Genomic DNA, 14736 nt, shown 5'->3' with positions numbered 1-14736 from the left:
AAATAAAAAATTGTTTTGTATGGGAGGCAAGTACTCAAAAGCCCTAATATTTAATCTAAAAAAAATTTAAATTAACAAAATCGAAGGTAAAAGTCCTTTTCATAATATTCCCCATGTTATTTTTATTATATTTATTAGATTGGTGTACGATTTGAGACTCAAAAATTAAATTAAAAAATTATATTAAATTAAATTTATTTTGATATTTTAATTTAATTTTTATTTTTTAATAAAATCTGAATTAAAATTAACTTTACGCATATTTATTATGATTTTTTCAAATATATTATACAGTTTTAATATATATATAACTAAATATTATATTTTATTTATTTTTTAATAATTTTAATTATAAATACATTAAATTACTTTATAATTATTAATTATAGAGATACTATTATACTATGCATGCAGTTAATTTATAATTATATTTATATTTTATAATTAAACATTACATAATATAAATAAATAAAAGACATGTTACGTGATATTTTTATATTATTATATTATATAATATGTTTAATTTTAAATTACATATAAACTATATAAATAAAAATTATATAATTTACAAATAATTAAAATATATATTATGTAATATATCATGTATTAATAGCTTATTTTAAAATTTAAATTTTATGAAAAATTAAAAAAAAGCTAGGAGCAACATTAATAATTTAAGTAATTACATAAAATTATTTAAAGAATCATATAGAACTAAATTAGAATTAAAAAATTAAGAACTACAACGAATCGAAATCAAAACAATAAAAAATAAATTAAAATCATATCAAAATTTTAATTCGATTTCAATTATAAGACTGAGACTAGCACCTCAAGTATTTGCGGTCATATAATAGTTATTAAATTAGTTTAAATGAATTGAGATTGTTTTTTTATATAATTATTATACTATTATTAAAAAAAATAAACACTTAAATATATTAATTTTATTATATTTAATTTAATATATTTTAAATACAAATCTATAAAATACTTGTTAGAAAGACTATAACCATCGAATCAAAGAAGTCTTGAGCATGTTAGTCTGTTTTCCATATCTTTTATCGGCCATTAATTCATAGATATTTGTATTGTTTTTGAGGTATTCGATACACTTAGCAACACCTATTTTAATTAAAACTAAAATTAGATTAAAAAAAACCCAAATTATATGTTAACCACTCACCATGATTAATTTAATTTTTATATTTTAAGAAAAGTTTTACATTATAAAATAAATATTTAATTTTCAAATTACTTACTTAATAATCTATAATTTATTTATGTCAACTTATAAAATTTATTAAAATTTGAAAAGTCTTTCTTTTTAATTTTTTGTGAGTTTTTTTAGACTTTGTTTTAAATAATATTTAGTTACGTTTAGCACAATATAATGTAATTAATATAATTAATTATGTAATAAAATTATAATTATAATATAATATAATATACAGAGTATTACAATAATACAATATCATATTTATTTATATATATAATAATAATATTTTACTAAATAATTTAATTTTCACTAATAATATTTTTACTATTATCAATTTATCATTAAAGTGACGGTGGTGGTGACAGTGATAATGGTGGTATCTAGGTGGTGACGATAATGGTGATAATAGAGTGGTAGTACTAGAGGTAATAGTAGCCAAGTGATGATAACGACAATAATAGTTAAGTGATAATGGATTGATAATAATAATAGTGGCAATAACAAAATGATAATAATAATAATAAGAGTGATCAAATGATGGTGTTAATAGCAAAAGTGACGAGTGATAATAACAATTTGGGAATAAGTATCGACGATAAGTAAAAATATTAAAATAAATAATTATATATACTTTTAATGATAATTATTTTATTTTAAATATAAATAATTTATTATATAATTATTATTTTATTATATTAAAATTATTAAATTATTACTAAATATATAATATAATCATGATTGTCATGCATACATCAATGAATAGGTGATAACAAACATTACATGGCTATTTCTTTCTTGAATTTCGATTTTACAAGCATGAAGCCCGCACTGGCGCTGCGGTTTTATTTTTTATATTTTCTATATTAATATAATTAATAAAAATTATATTAAAAATTTATTTAACTATAATTTCTTAAAAATATAAAATATTATACCTATATCTTATAAATAAAATTTTTATATACCAATAATTATTAAAATTATTTAATTAATTTAAATAAAATAAAATTTTAATTTTTCACTTCATAAATTATGAGTATATAGTTTTAGTTTAAGATCTATATATTTAAATGTGGATTCTAATTGTAAAATAAATAATACTAATATTAGTTAAAAAAGTAAATTAATTAATCTATCTCAAATAAAGCATAATACTGTTCTTAAACTTTCATGTTCTAATTTAGAAAATTCAATTAATTAAAAAAATAGAATAATATGTTAAAATTTTCAAAATATATCATGTAAAAATTTTAAAAAATAAAATAATAATGAAATGAAAATTAAAAAAATTTTATTTTTAAAAATAAAATAAAAGTTTTTTTTTTTAAATAAAGACATTAAAAACAAGAATCTTAATTGGCAAAATAATAACAATATTATTATTTGAACAATGAATTATATTTTATTATAAATAAAATTATTTTAATAAAATAAAGGGATCATAAAAAAAAATGTAGAAGAAGCAAAATAAAGGGGTAAAAAAATTCTTTTATTGTACTTAATAATAATAAAAGTGTTCTCTTTTAGTATAATATATATATATATATATATATATATATATATATATATAATAAGTATTACTATTATTGGCCACCAGCAGCTTCTAGCCTCTGATGCTGCCACCAATTAAGAGTGCGCAAAGTCCAAAGAGATGATTAAATTGTCACAACATCATTGGATGTGAGCCCCACTTATTTGATTCCTGGCTTGCCATTGACATTTTTTTCCCCTCAATTTCAAACATTACACATGTCGCTGAGCATTAAATTCAAATAGAATCGAATTTAGTTATTAAAATTAAATTATTATATTTTTAAAATAAAACAAAATTAAAATACATAAAAAATTAAATACAAATAAATAATTTTAATTCAATTTAATTTAATTTAAATTAATTAATTTTTAAATTTTGATTAATTTTTTATTTAGAGTTAATTTTTAAGTTATTTAATTTAATTTTGACATTAATTTGAATCTAAAAATTATTAATCAACTAAATTAAATAATTTATATATGTATAATATAATTATTGAATATAAAAATAAAGTAATTTAAAAATAAAAATAACTCTTTTGGTTTTTTTTTTTTGTGAAATCAAATCGAATTGAAATAACTAAAATTATTAAAATTTAAAATTGAATCGAGTTGAATTATTAAATTAAAATGATTTAATTTAATTTAATTTATCTAATTCAAATCAAATAGTGCTCACCCCTAATTATAAAGGTGCCATTACTCATTAGGGTTTCTTTAATTAAGAACTAAACTCAATTTTAGTATCAATTTGATAAAATTTAACGGTTATTTTTTTTATTCAATTTTAATTTAAAATTAAATCGATCAATTTTATTTTATTTTAAATTTATTTTTAATCAATTTAATTTTGATTAATTTTAATTTACAATTGAATTAATTCAATTTCAATAAATAGAATCAAATTTTAACTTGATATAGAATTATTTTTTATTTAACTTTAATTAAGTTTAAATTGGTTCTAAAAACAATTTAATTATTATTGAATTAAAATTTATTAATGATAATTATTTATTTGAACTTAAATTAGAACAATTTTATTTTTATAATTATAATAAATAAACACAAGAAAAGAAAATTCAAATGAATGGAAATGGTGGGGAAATGTAGGGCAATATTGAATTCTTCATAGTTAGGATTCTGTCCAAGTTCTTTGCATGAAAACTGCTTGTCGTCTTGGAAAATTAAAGAATGCCATTTCATGACCCCATTGGATTGGAAACACCCAAAATGGCTGCCCTCAGCTGCACCACATGTGGTGTTTCCAACTTTAATTACGATGTTCAAAGCCCACCGAATGTTCTCACTTTATTATAAATACTTAATCTTCACAGTTGCCATAGGCAGCTGGTTTGCCCGAGAGGTTAAGGGGGAAGACTTAAGATCTTCTGCACATAAGTGCGCATGGGTTCGAACCCCATAGCCAGCAAAATTTAATGGCTTATGATTTTTGTTTAGATTGTGGTCCAATGAGGCCCATTTCGAAGCCCGGTCCAAGTCGCCACTTCTTTGGTTCTTGCCCGTAGCACAAGAAACTCCCTACTCTCTGCTTCCGTATCTATTGCTTCTCCAAGCAATTTCCTCCATTATTGTCAAATCTTCGGCTTCTCAGCTTTCGATCTTTGCTCATTTTCCTTCCTTTTTCAATCTATCTAAAGGTGCGTTACTCTCCATCAGCTTCGTTGCTAAGCCATCTCTGCATTGATCTATTTCTAGGGTTTATATACTCCAATACCAGTCCCAATCCCGATCATGCAGTTAATCAATTCGATAGCTTTAATTTTTATGCTGTGAGAAAATTTTGGAAAGCAAAACACATGAGGATAACGAGTCCAAGGTTTTTAAATTCATACGACACTAGATAAGTACGTTTTTCATTAGGACGTGTTTCAGGTGGAGATTTGAAGGTTTTGTGGTTTGTGTTTCACTCTCTCAGCCAAAAGATAGAGGAATAGAGGTGGATTTTTTGCATATAAGATTAAGGGTTTTGTTATTGTTGGACTAATTTTTGGAGATTTGTGTGTTTTACTTGGTCTTAGATCATGAAGCTTGACACTAGCGGTCTTGAATCGGCGGCACCTCTCTTTGGAGTGACCAGCGAGCTGGTTGATGGGTTTTCTTCTGCGCCTTCTTTTGAGCTTCCCGTTACTACTGATGTGAGTTTTAATTTGACTGTTTTTATTTCTACAATCGTGGAGAGCAAGAGGAATTGCGTAAAAGATGAACTTTTTCCCCTCTATGTCAGTTTGATGGGTTCCAGAAGGAAGCTATACAAATGGTGAAGCCTGCCAGAGGGACAACCACTCTCGCTTTCATTTTTAAAGAGGGTGTCATGGTCGCTGCTGATTCTCGAGCTAGCATGGGAGGCTATATTTGTAAGTTATTCTTCTGTCATGTTTGTATGGTAATTTTATTAGATATGAGTTTTGTTGAGGCAGTGGGTAGAATAGACTTAGTATTAATTGACTTTAAGATTATGGCAATATATCTCTGGAATACAATAAAAAAGTCTGAAATTTACAGATAGTAACTCCTAAAGATTTCCCTCTCTTTATACAAATTGAATTTAGAGAGACTATAAGTAAAAAAGAAAAATTAGAAGTAGTATATATCTGGATTGAAAAACTCATCCATATTTATAAAGAATGAAAAGTTATAGCAACTTTTTTTTGGATAGACATATCTATCTATCTTCAATAGATATAACTGTTTGTGTGAAAGACATGTCTGTTTATTAACAGACACCTATATAAATAGTTGTGACTGTTTGTATATAATAGACAATGTCTGTTTATTAACAGATATCTATACAAACAGTTGTGACTTTTTGTATAAAATAGATATGTCTGTTTATTAACAGACACTTATACAAACAGTTGTGACTGTTTGTATAGAATTGACATGTCTGTTTATTAATAGACATATCTACTTGTTAATAAATACATCTGTTTGTAATTTATTTACGAAAATTACAATAAGATAATTATTTTATTTCACACATATACGTGTTAAGTGCCATAATAGAATAATATATATTTATTTGTATATATAATTCTATACACAATTCACTTTTTCTATTCATTCACTTTCTTATATTTTAGCAATATAAGAATTCTTTCGCTTTATACTATTTAGCATACAAGCTATTTATAACAATTCCCCACTTAGCTTGTATTGTTAGATCCCATTGTTTCGTGCATAATGAAAAGTATCTTTCGATTTAAATTTTTCCTCAGTATAAGTATTTCAAAATTCTAAAGAAATTATAGTGGCCTTAGCTTAAACCTAGATTCCTATTAAATTGAACCGAAAATACTATACACACGAATCAATTAGTTCGACTTAACGTTCACCAAAATTTTAGCACGAATATGGCCTTGTGCTACCTCCTGTTTTTATGAACACTTATAAAAGTTATTCTCACTTTTGTTGAAGCGGCACCACTTCTTATATTCATATAGCTGAAGTTTCCTTTGTAATAATATTAAACTTCATTAAGAGTAGAAATACTCATCCTCATTCCATTAACTTAGTATACTAAGTGCTTAATTACAACATTTACTAATGACTTGTTATTACTCTTTAAACTTTATTTAGTAATAATACTATAAAGTAGGGTTCCCATCATTAGTAAATTTAATGAAATATTCTAAATCCTAATCAGCACATGTACTTATGATCATAATTCTCGAGAGCCCTTTTATTAAAGGATTTGCTAGATTATTATAGGATTTAACATAAGTATGTTAATAACACAATTAGAGACTAATTATCTTACATTTTCATGTCTTAAGCTTATATGTATGTACTTTCCGTTGTATATTTTACTATAAGCTTTAGCCATCATGATTTGACTATCATAATATAAAGAAATAGATGGCACAGGTTGTGGCCACAACTTAATATCCGGTAATAAGTTTTTCAGCCATTCTGCTTTTTTACCACAATTTGCCAAAGTTATAAATTCGGATTCTACCATTGAATAAGTTATATAAGTTTGTTTCTTTAATACCCAAGAAACAGCACCTCCACCTAAAGTATACACTCAACCAAAGGTTGACTTATTATCCTTAGCACTAGTTATCCAACTGACATTTATATAACCCTAGGATCTCCACTATAATTGTTTCATTAGTCTACCATGCAATTACATGTTTATAACATGAACTATATAAATAATTCACAGTCTAGATATATACCTTATTTGCAGAAATAAATTGTTCCATAACTTGTTTAAAATGAGAGCATCCAAAAATAAAGAACCAAGCTAAACTTGCACATACACGCACACACAAATGCATACTCATTTGTCCTTTTGTCACTTCTTACAAATGACTTGTAAGACTCTTATATTTACTACTCAAAATATACCAACCTTTTTTGGCCAATAAATTCATCTCTTCATGCATGTAACTATTAAGAAGAATATCATTTTTTCATTTGGTTACATCTTTTGGCCAAGGGACACAATTCTTTGTGTGGATATAACTCTTTATATGGTTTTAACAAAATTGAAAATTTATCACAGAACAATCCATAGTTTATAATTCCTTTTAAATATCCAAAAGCCCTTGAAGTTTCTTTCTAGTATTTCATACTAATATTACTAGTATAACTTGATAATTTACATACTGCGAAAACAATATCAGGTCTTGTACAATACATAGCATATATAAAGTCATCAATAGCAGTAATATACTCAATTTGAGCAATTGCCCTACCAGAATTTTTTCAGTTAATTTGGAAGAAACATCATATGGAATTTTTTGCTTATTTGACTTTTAAATGATTAAATTTATTTAATATTTTCTCAACATAATGAGATTGGCGAAAAGCAAAACCCCCATTATGTTATAGCTGGGTAGTTTAAGCAGATCACTCCAGGATAATAACCAAAATATAATTCTAAGACATTAATTTTAAAATTCTCCCAAGAATGAATTAAAGAATAATAGTGTTGATTGTAGGTAGAAATGAAGAGAAGAGACAAAAGATTTTTTGTTCCAAACTGCTATTTATAAAACATTTACATCTCTTCGAACGTATACAACAGTTCACTTTGTATCTATTAGAATTATTACATCTGTTTACTTATACCTTTTAAAACAGATACAACCATTCACTTTGTATCTCTTAGAACAATTATATTTGTTCATTCACACATTTTAAAACAGATATAACTATCGATAATAAATAGTTCATTTTGATACCTTTTAATGAACAGACATAACTCTTTCAAAATGAGATAAATATCCATACCTAGTTAGTGATATACACAATCAATATGAATTGGGATTTATGCATACAAAAAGTGTTTTTCGACTTATGCACATAAATCTTATTACCTTCTTTAACACATTCACCATGAGCTTTAACATCATAATATAACCTTATATTTCTTCTAATTATAAGCATGTCATCAACATAAAGACAAATTATCACATAAAAAACTTTTCAATGTGTAAGTGTTTCTGAATTTGTTTAAGAAAAAAGTTTTATGTTGCATACAGTAATTTCTTTCTATAATCATTCAAACTAGAAGTATGATGTGTTATTATTCCTATAATCATTCTAATTATTATAATCATTCTAATTTCTTTCTATAATCATTCTAATTATAAGCATGTCATCAACATAAAGACAAATTATCACATAAAAAACTTTTCAATGTGTAAGTGTTTCTGAATCTGTTTAAGAAAGTCGTATGTTGCATACAGTAATTTCTTTCTATAATCATTCAAACTAGAAGTATGATATGTTATTATTCCTCATAATGGTAGTGATTTAGGAACTGCCACTTTCAAATCCTTAAACTTTGAAACAAAGATATGCAACTCATGGACTTATCCATAACAGATATATTATCAATCATTTGGAATTTAAAATATTTCATGATGAGAAATTTATCCACACCTTGTTTTTCTGAGTTGTATTTGAACTCCAGTGATTTCCAGATTTCCATTGGAAACTTGACAGAAGTAAATAGATCATATAGCCTATCTGACAAGTTGTTAAGAATATGATCTCTGCATAGCAATTCATCTTCTTCACGTTTGTCCCGATCTGCTTTTACTTGTTTAGAATCTTCTGGAGTTGGTGGTGAAATGGCAGGCAGACTTGGATCAAGTATATAAGAAATCTTCAATGTGGTGAGTAAGAATAACATCTTGTCTTTCCAGCGAACATAGTTTGTCCCATCAAAACGATCAAGTTTCACGAATTCTTGATTCATCACGGAAACAGCCTTAGACTCCATTGCGATTAATACCTTAAAATTATTGAGGCAGTGGGTGTAGAATAGGCTTTGAGGCATAATGAATCACTATCTTTAAGGTATTAATTGGCCCCACTAGATTGCTGTAAGGTTATGACAATATACCTTCAGGATACAACAAAGTCTAATATCTGCAGACAGCAACTCCTGAAGATTTCATTTAAGAACTCTTTATACGAACCGAATTTAGAGAGACTAGAAGAAAAGAAAAAGTAGAAGTAGATACAACTGTTTGTGTAAAAGACATGTCTGTTTATTAACAGACACCTATACAAATAGTTGTGACTGTTTGTATAGAATAGACATGTCTGTTTATTAACAGATACCTATACAAACAGTTGTGACTTTTTGTATAAAATAGACATGTCTGTTTATTAACAGACACTTATACAAATAGTTGTGACTGTTTGTATAGAATTGACATGTCTGTTTATTAATAGACATATCTACTTGTTAATAAATACATCTGTTCGTAATTTATTTATAAAAATTACAATAAGATAAATATTTTATTTCACACATATACGTGCCAAATGCCATAATAGAATAATATATATTTATTTATATATATATAATTCTATGCACATTTCACTTTTGTCATTCCTTCACTTTCTTATATTTTAACAATATAGGAATTCTTTCTCTTTATACTATCTAAAATATAAGCTATTTATAACAAGTCTTGTTAGTTCAGATGTGTGGTATGCTATTTTTCTTATTTAATTTTATTTGCAATTAAGTGCTTTGTTAATTGTGTTGCATATGGGAGCCACAAAAACCTTCGCTTATTACAAGCATTCTGTATTAGGATGCATCATTTTTTTACTTGTGCTCAGGAAATTGGCTTAGGTTATTCCAAGTTATGTGTTAATTGCTCTTAGCAATTTTTTTTTAATACAAGTTTTCCTGCTGGATTTTTCAGCATCACAGTCGGTTAAAAAAATCATTGAAATCAATCCTTACATGCTTGGTACAATGGCTGGAGGAGCTGCAGACTGCCAGTTTTGGCACAGAAATCTGGGCATTAAGGTAATGCATTTTTTGTTACTTTCTCAAATGTTGTCCTATGCAATGGACCTGTTCGCTTCTTATGGCAGTGAAGAGGGTGATGATATCTGTGGAAAGGATCATGTCAAACTGAAAATTGTAGCTAATATTGTACGCTAGCAGTTGTCTATTATATGCTTTGTGCCAGTTCTGATCATTTGGAAAATGCTAATAATTTATTTGCAAACTATTGCTTTTTATAAAGAAATTGGATTATTGTTCTTTGTTGACCTGCCAGGCAATTGCAGATGTAGACATTCATTTTTAGGTAGAATAGATTGAGAACTCCCTGCAGCCTACAGCCCAAAATATCTCTACACCCTGTTGCATGCATTTTTCGTGGCTGCTTGATTTATTTTTTATGTAGGACTAATACATATTGTTCATTACTTCATTTTAGTTCGTACAATTAATCTTACTTTTACATCATTATGTTTCTGCAGGAAACATAGAGTAATGATTTACTATCAGGGAGCTAGTTATATTGAATTGCACTCAGCAACTAAAAAACCTACTTAAAAATGTGAAAATAATTAAAACATTTTTCTAAAATAAGGGGATGATTACAAACATTATTGCTAGATGTTCTTCCTCATTTAATGTATATCAGCAAGAAGGGAATACACTGGAAGCTTATACCTGTTGAAGTCTGATAATATTGCCATTTCACCTGGGGACAATTTCTGCTAGCAGTTGATGGTGCCTCTATATATACATACAATGTCTGTTACAAATGTCACTAAATCACACTTGACCTTTTAGCCCTGGTTTTTCTCCTTGACACTTTTGTCACATTAAATGACTTCATAAGACAAATGTACACATTTTTAACCAATAGACTATTATCACTTGAGCAGCTTAACTCTACCTCACCTTGGCCTCAGACTGAATGTGTTAGCATTGGGGATTATTTTTCCAGTTTCCCCCTGTTTGAGATAAACTTCCTCTGGCAATATGTGATCCTTGCTTCCTGATAACCTTGGATGGTAACTAGTTTTAGTGCCTATATATATGCCTAGGTATTTGCTTTTGCATATGATTGGATATGAAATCACCAGCATTATTCTTCCTTTAATTTCAATTTAATTTAGGATTCCTTTGATGTTTATCGTAATTTGTTTTCCAAGTGCTAATGGAAATTATTTGGCATGACTCAGTGTCGGCTACATGAATTGGCAAACAAGCGTAGAATTTCAGTTACAGGGGCATCAAAGCTTCTGGCAAACATACTGTACTCCTACCGTGGAATGGGTCTTTCTGTTGGGACCATGATTGCTGGATGGGATGAAACGGTAATAAAATGGAATTCACCATACCGTGTCATGGTTTTCAATTGTTAAGTTGCATAAGCTGTATCTTCTTGCTGCAGGGTCCTGGATTGTATTATGTGGACAGTGAAGGGGGAAGGCTGAAAGGAACAAGGTTCTCCGTTGGATCTGGTTCCCCATATGCTTATGGGGTACTAGATAGTGGGTGAGTTATTTTACTGTTTACGATTTTTCCTTAAAAACATTGTCAATTGGTATATGATGTTTGAGTCCTTTTTCATATCAAATAATTATCAAGCATTTACAAAGAAATTTCTCTTTCAAAGTACATTTTTATCTTATTTACTGGGTTAAACTAGTACTGCATTAATTTTGGGATGCTTGATGCCAAAGCTTGAAAATATGGACAATAATGATCAAATAGCAAGAAGCAAATACAAAATTTTATTTACTGGGTTTTGAAGTTTTCTGAGGACTTGTGTTTCCATTGGGGTGGCAAAAAGAAGAAGAGCTTTTATAATAGATTTTGAAATTGGTTAGACACGATTGTGCGATGGTTATGGAGAATACACACAGGATAAGAAATTAGGTGGACTGTCATTTCAACTCCTACTATTTGGTTGTCACAAGGAATGAGTTATTTTCTTATTAACAATTCACAATTGATGGCCACTGACTCAACATTCCAACCGCTAGCCAGATATGTATACCTCATTACCTCTCTTGTCAATTCATCAATTTCCGTGTTGATTAGCTTTGGATGTTGCCTTGTCCAACAAAATTACAGCATGCTCTCATTATTATTGGCTCAATGGAGCAGTGAGGCTGAAGTTTCTCTCTCTCTCTCTCTCTCTCTCTCCTTGTCTTGCTTTCTTAGTAATGTGGTTGATAATTAATGTTTATATTATTATGTGACACTTCAGATACCGGTATGATTTGTCAATTGAAGAAGCTGCAGAGTTGGCTAGAAGGGCTATTTATCATGCTACATTCCGAGATGGAGCCAGTGGTGGAGTTGCTAGCGGTACCTCCTCTCTCTCTCTCTCTCTCTCTCTCTATATATATATATATGTAGGTGTGTGTATGCATGTGCACGTGTACACCCATTTGTGCATATCTTTATGTGTTCTGTCTTTTTCTTTATGCTTTTGTGCATACATCACGCCTTAATGAGTTAATCTGGATTGGATTTGTATTTGTAAATTAGTTTATTATGTGGGACCAAATGGATGGAAGAAGCTATCTGGCGATGATGTTGGAGAACTCCACTACAAATACTATCCAGTTATGCCCAGTACAGTGGAACAGGAGATGGTTGAAGTAGCAGGGGCATGAGAAAACCTTGCTCAGGTTGGACACTTCCTCCCCTCTTTCATGGTATCTGATGGAGATGGCCCCCAATACATCTCATGTACCTGAAACTGCTAACTATTGGTGTTCTTCGGTTAATTCCTGGAACAATTCATGGATTGATTTGGCTTTTTGTCAATGCCATGAGAATATTGTTATTATCTTTCCATTATATAATTCTGTTGCTCTTAGCCATTAAAAAAAAAAAAAAAGAAAAAAGGAGAATTTTGTAGTTGCTTTCTTGCTGCTTTTTAGAAATGTTACTTGAAACTCTATTTTGGATCTGTGTGCTTAATCCTGGATTGTAGACTGTGTTGGCTTAGGCAGTTTGCAGCAATGAGAAATGATGTATCAATAATTAATTATAGGTTTCGCAAGGTAGAGTTTAGCGGAAGGCTTTGAAATCCCTTGCTGTGTCACCAGCAGCAGTTGGGCTTTGCGTTGTAATGCGTGGCGTCTGCTGCAGTAATGGTTCTTGGTTTATGCATTTGGGAAAGAGGAGGGAAAGAGAAACAGCAACTAACCCTTCATCCCAAACTACGAGGATAAGAGAAAATGGGTCAAGCATGTTTCTTAACATGTGGGTCCTGTAGTCCCATTTTCTCTCCTCCTCCCATGCCCTCCCTCTTCCAAAATGGGCTGGAGTTACTGAAGTATGTTCACTGGGGGTTTGATGGTCTCTCAAAACTGCAACCTACATAGCGCATGAAGGTGCTATTTTGGAATTCTGGTGCATTCCGTATTCCATCACGTTCATGCTCTCAATTTCATCTCATATTTGGCAAGGATGTATTTATGGTTAGGTACTCGTGAATGATTTGGGCTTTAAGTTCCGGACTAGGGTCATAAAGATGAGCCCTTTCCTGAACAGCTTCTCATAAATTGCCATGTAACTCAGGAGAAGATGGGACCTCAGTAAATGATTAGTGCAGAGGAAGTTTGAAGATGAAGGTGCTAATGTGCATAAGGGGGTTCATGAGAGGCCTATTGTATATGCTTAGGTAGACCCTATTCTATTTTATGCTAAGGACATATTTGACTGAACTAGTTTTACTGTTGGGACGCATTTGAAGAACAAAATGCCAATCAGGGTAAGAATCCATTAAATACCAAATCAATTACATCCTCTCAATCATTCTCAAATAAAGAAAAATTCACATCCCTTCAATACGAAGTAATGGGTACTTCATGCTTCTAAACTTTTCAACTCTTCCTCTTCCTTAGCTGGGAATGTATCTCTCCTTAGGACTCTTCTTTTTTGTCTCTTACTATAAGAACAAAGTGATTCTGCTAGCTAATACGAAAGAAAATGATTTCCTACTATAATTTACCTATTGAGCACATCTTGCATATTGATAAAATTATAATAAATATTATATTATTGTGTTATTTATGGAGTTATAATAATATCAACTCCTCTCATAACATGCCACTGTCTCAAATAATAATAATAATAATAATAATAATAATAATAATATCATAGGATTTTTCTTGTCTTAATTTGGTTCATTATAGACTTAAAATATAAAATAAATTTATAATGAGACTTATTTATTATTGGATAGATGATAAACTGGATTTATACAAGAATTTTCAATAATTGTATTCCAAAATTGTATTCCAATTATTTTGAAGCACAACTTAAGAAAACATTAATAAGCAAACAATAATACAAGCCGGAAAGAGCCCTTCTTCCTCTCTCATTCTCTTTGTTAGCTTCTAAGCATGTTTTCATGATGGAAAGTGAGATCTAATCATTTAGCTCTTTTCCATTAAGCAATTGTATGATGATAATTAAAACCCACTAAGCCTTTACTAGGAGTCAAGATATATCAAACTAGAAGAATGCATGAAAATGTAAAACACAAGTGTCAATGAGATTATTATGTTATTTTCTAAGCAAGTGGTGTTGGTTACATGAAAGGGACTGATCAGAAAATGAACTTCCAATCTTAATAATCAATCTTGGATTGTTTAAGGTTTGTTGTGTGATTAATAGCAAAATAAAATCTTCCTCAATTATAGCTATAATACTTTGTTCATTC

The 14736-nt window shown here is 28.8% G+C and overlaps 1 protein-coding gene and 1 non-coding gene across 3 annotated transcripts; both read left to right on the top strand.

Annotated features, from left to right (window-relative positions):
• Positions 1-4098: 4098 nt before the first annotated feature.
• On the top strand, positions 4099-4181 carry TRNAL-UAA (transfer RNA leucine (anticodon UAA)). The gene has a single exon. It is a non-coding gene; the product is annotated as a tRNA-Leu (tRNA).
• A 64-nt stretch (positions 4182-4245) lies between these two features.
• On the top strand, positions 4246-12923 carry LOC110634931 (proteasome subunit beta type-5). 2 transcript variants are annotated; one of them, XM_058128894.1, is made up of 9 exons: positions 4246-4410; positions 4646-4709; positions 4792-4908; positions 4998-5127; positions 9949-10055; positions 11231-11365; positions 11443-11546; positions 12265-12365; positions 12549-12923. In XM_058128894.1, the coding sequence occupies exons 3-9, from the start codon at positions 4795-4797 to the stop codon at positions 12674-12676; spliced, it is 819 nt and encodes a 272-aa protein (XP_057984877.1). In that variant the 5' UTR covers positions 4246-4410; positions 4646-4709; positions 4792-4794; the 3' UTR covers positions 12677-12923. The 2 variants fall into 2 exon arrangements, with proteins under 2 accessions (XP_057984877.1, XP_057984876.1); XM_058128893.1 differs by lacking the exon at positions 4646-4709 and having other exon boundaries at positions 4247-4410.
• The last annotated feature ends 1813 nt before the right edge of the window (positions 12924-14736 follow it).

This window comes from Hevea brasiliensis, chromosome 10 (genome assembly GCF_030052815.1).
Source record: "Hevea brasiliensis isolate MT/VB/25A 57/8 chromosome 10, ASM3005281v1, whole genome shotgun sequence".
NCBI classification, from domain to species: domain Eukaryota; kingdom Viridiplantae; phylum Streptophyta; class Magnoliopsida; order Malpighiales; family Euphorbiaceae; genus Hevea; species Hevea brasiliensis.
The sequence above is the reverse complement of the archived record's forward strand: the minus strand, read 5'-3'. Positions and strand labels throughout refer to the sequence as shown.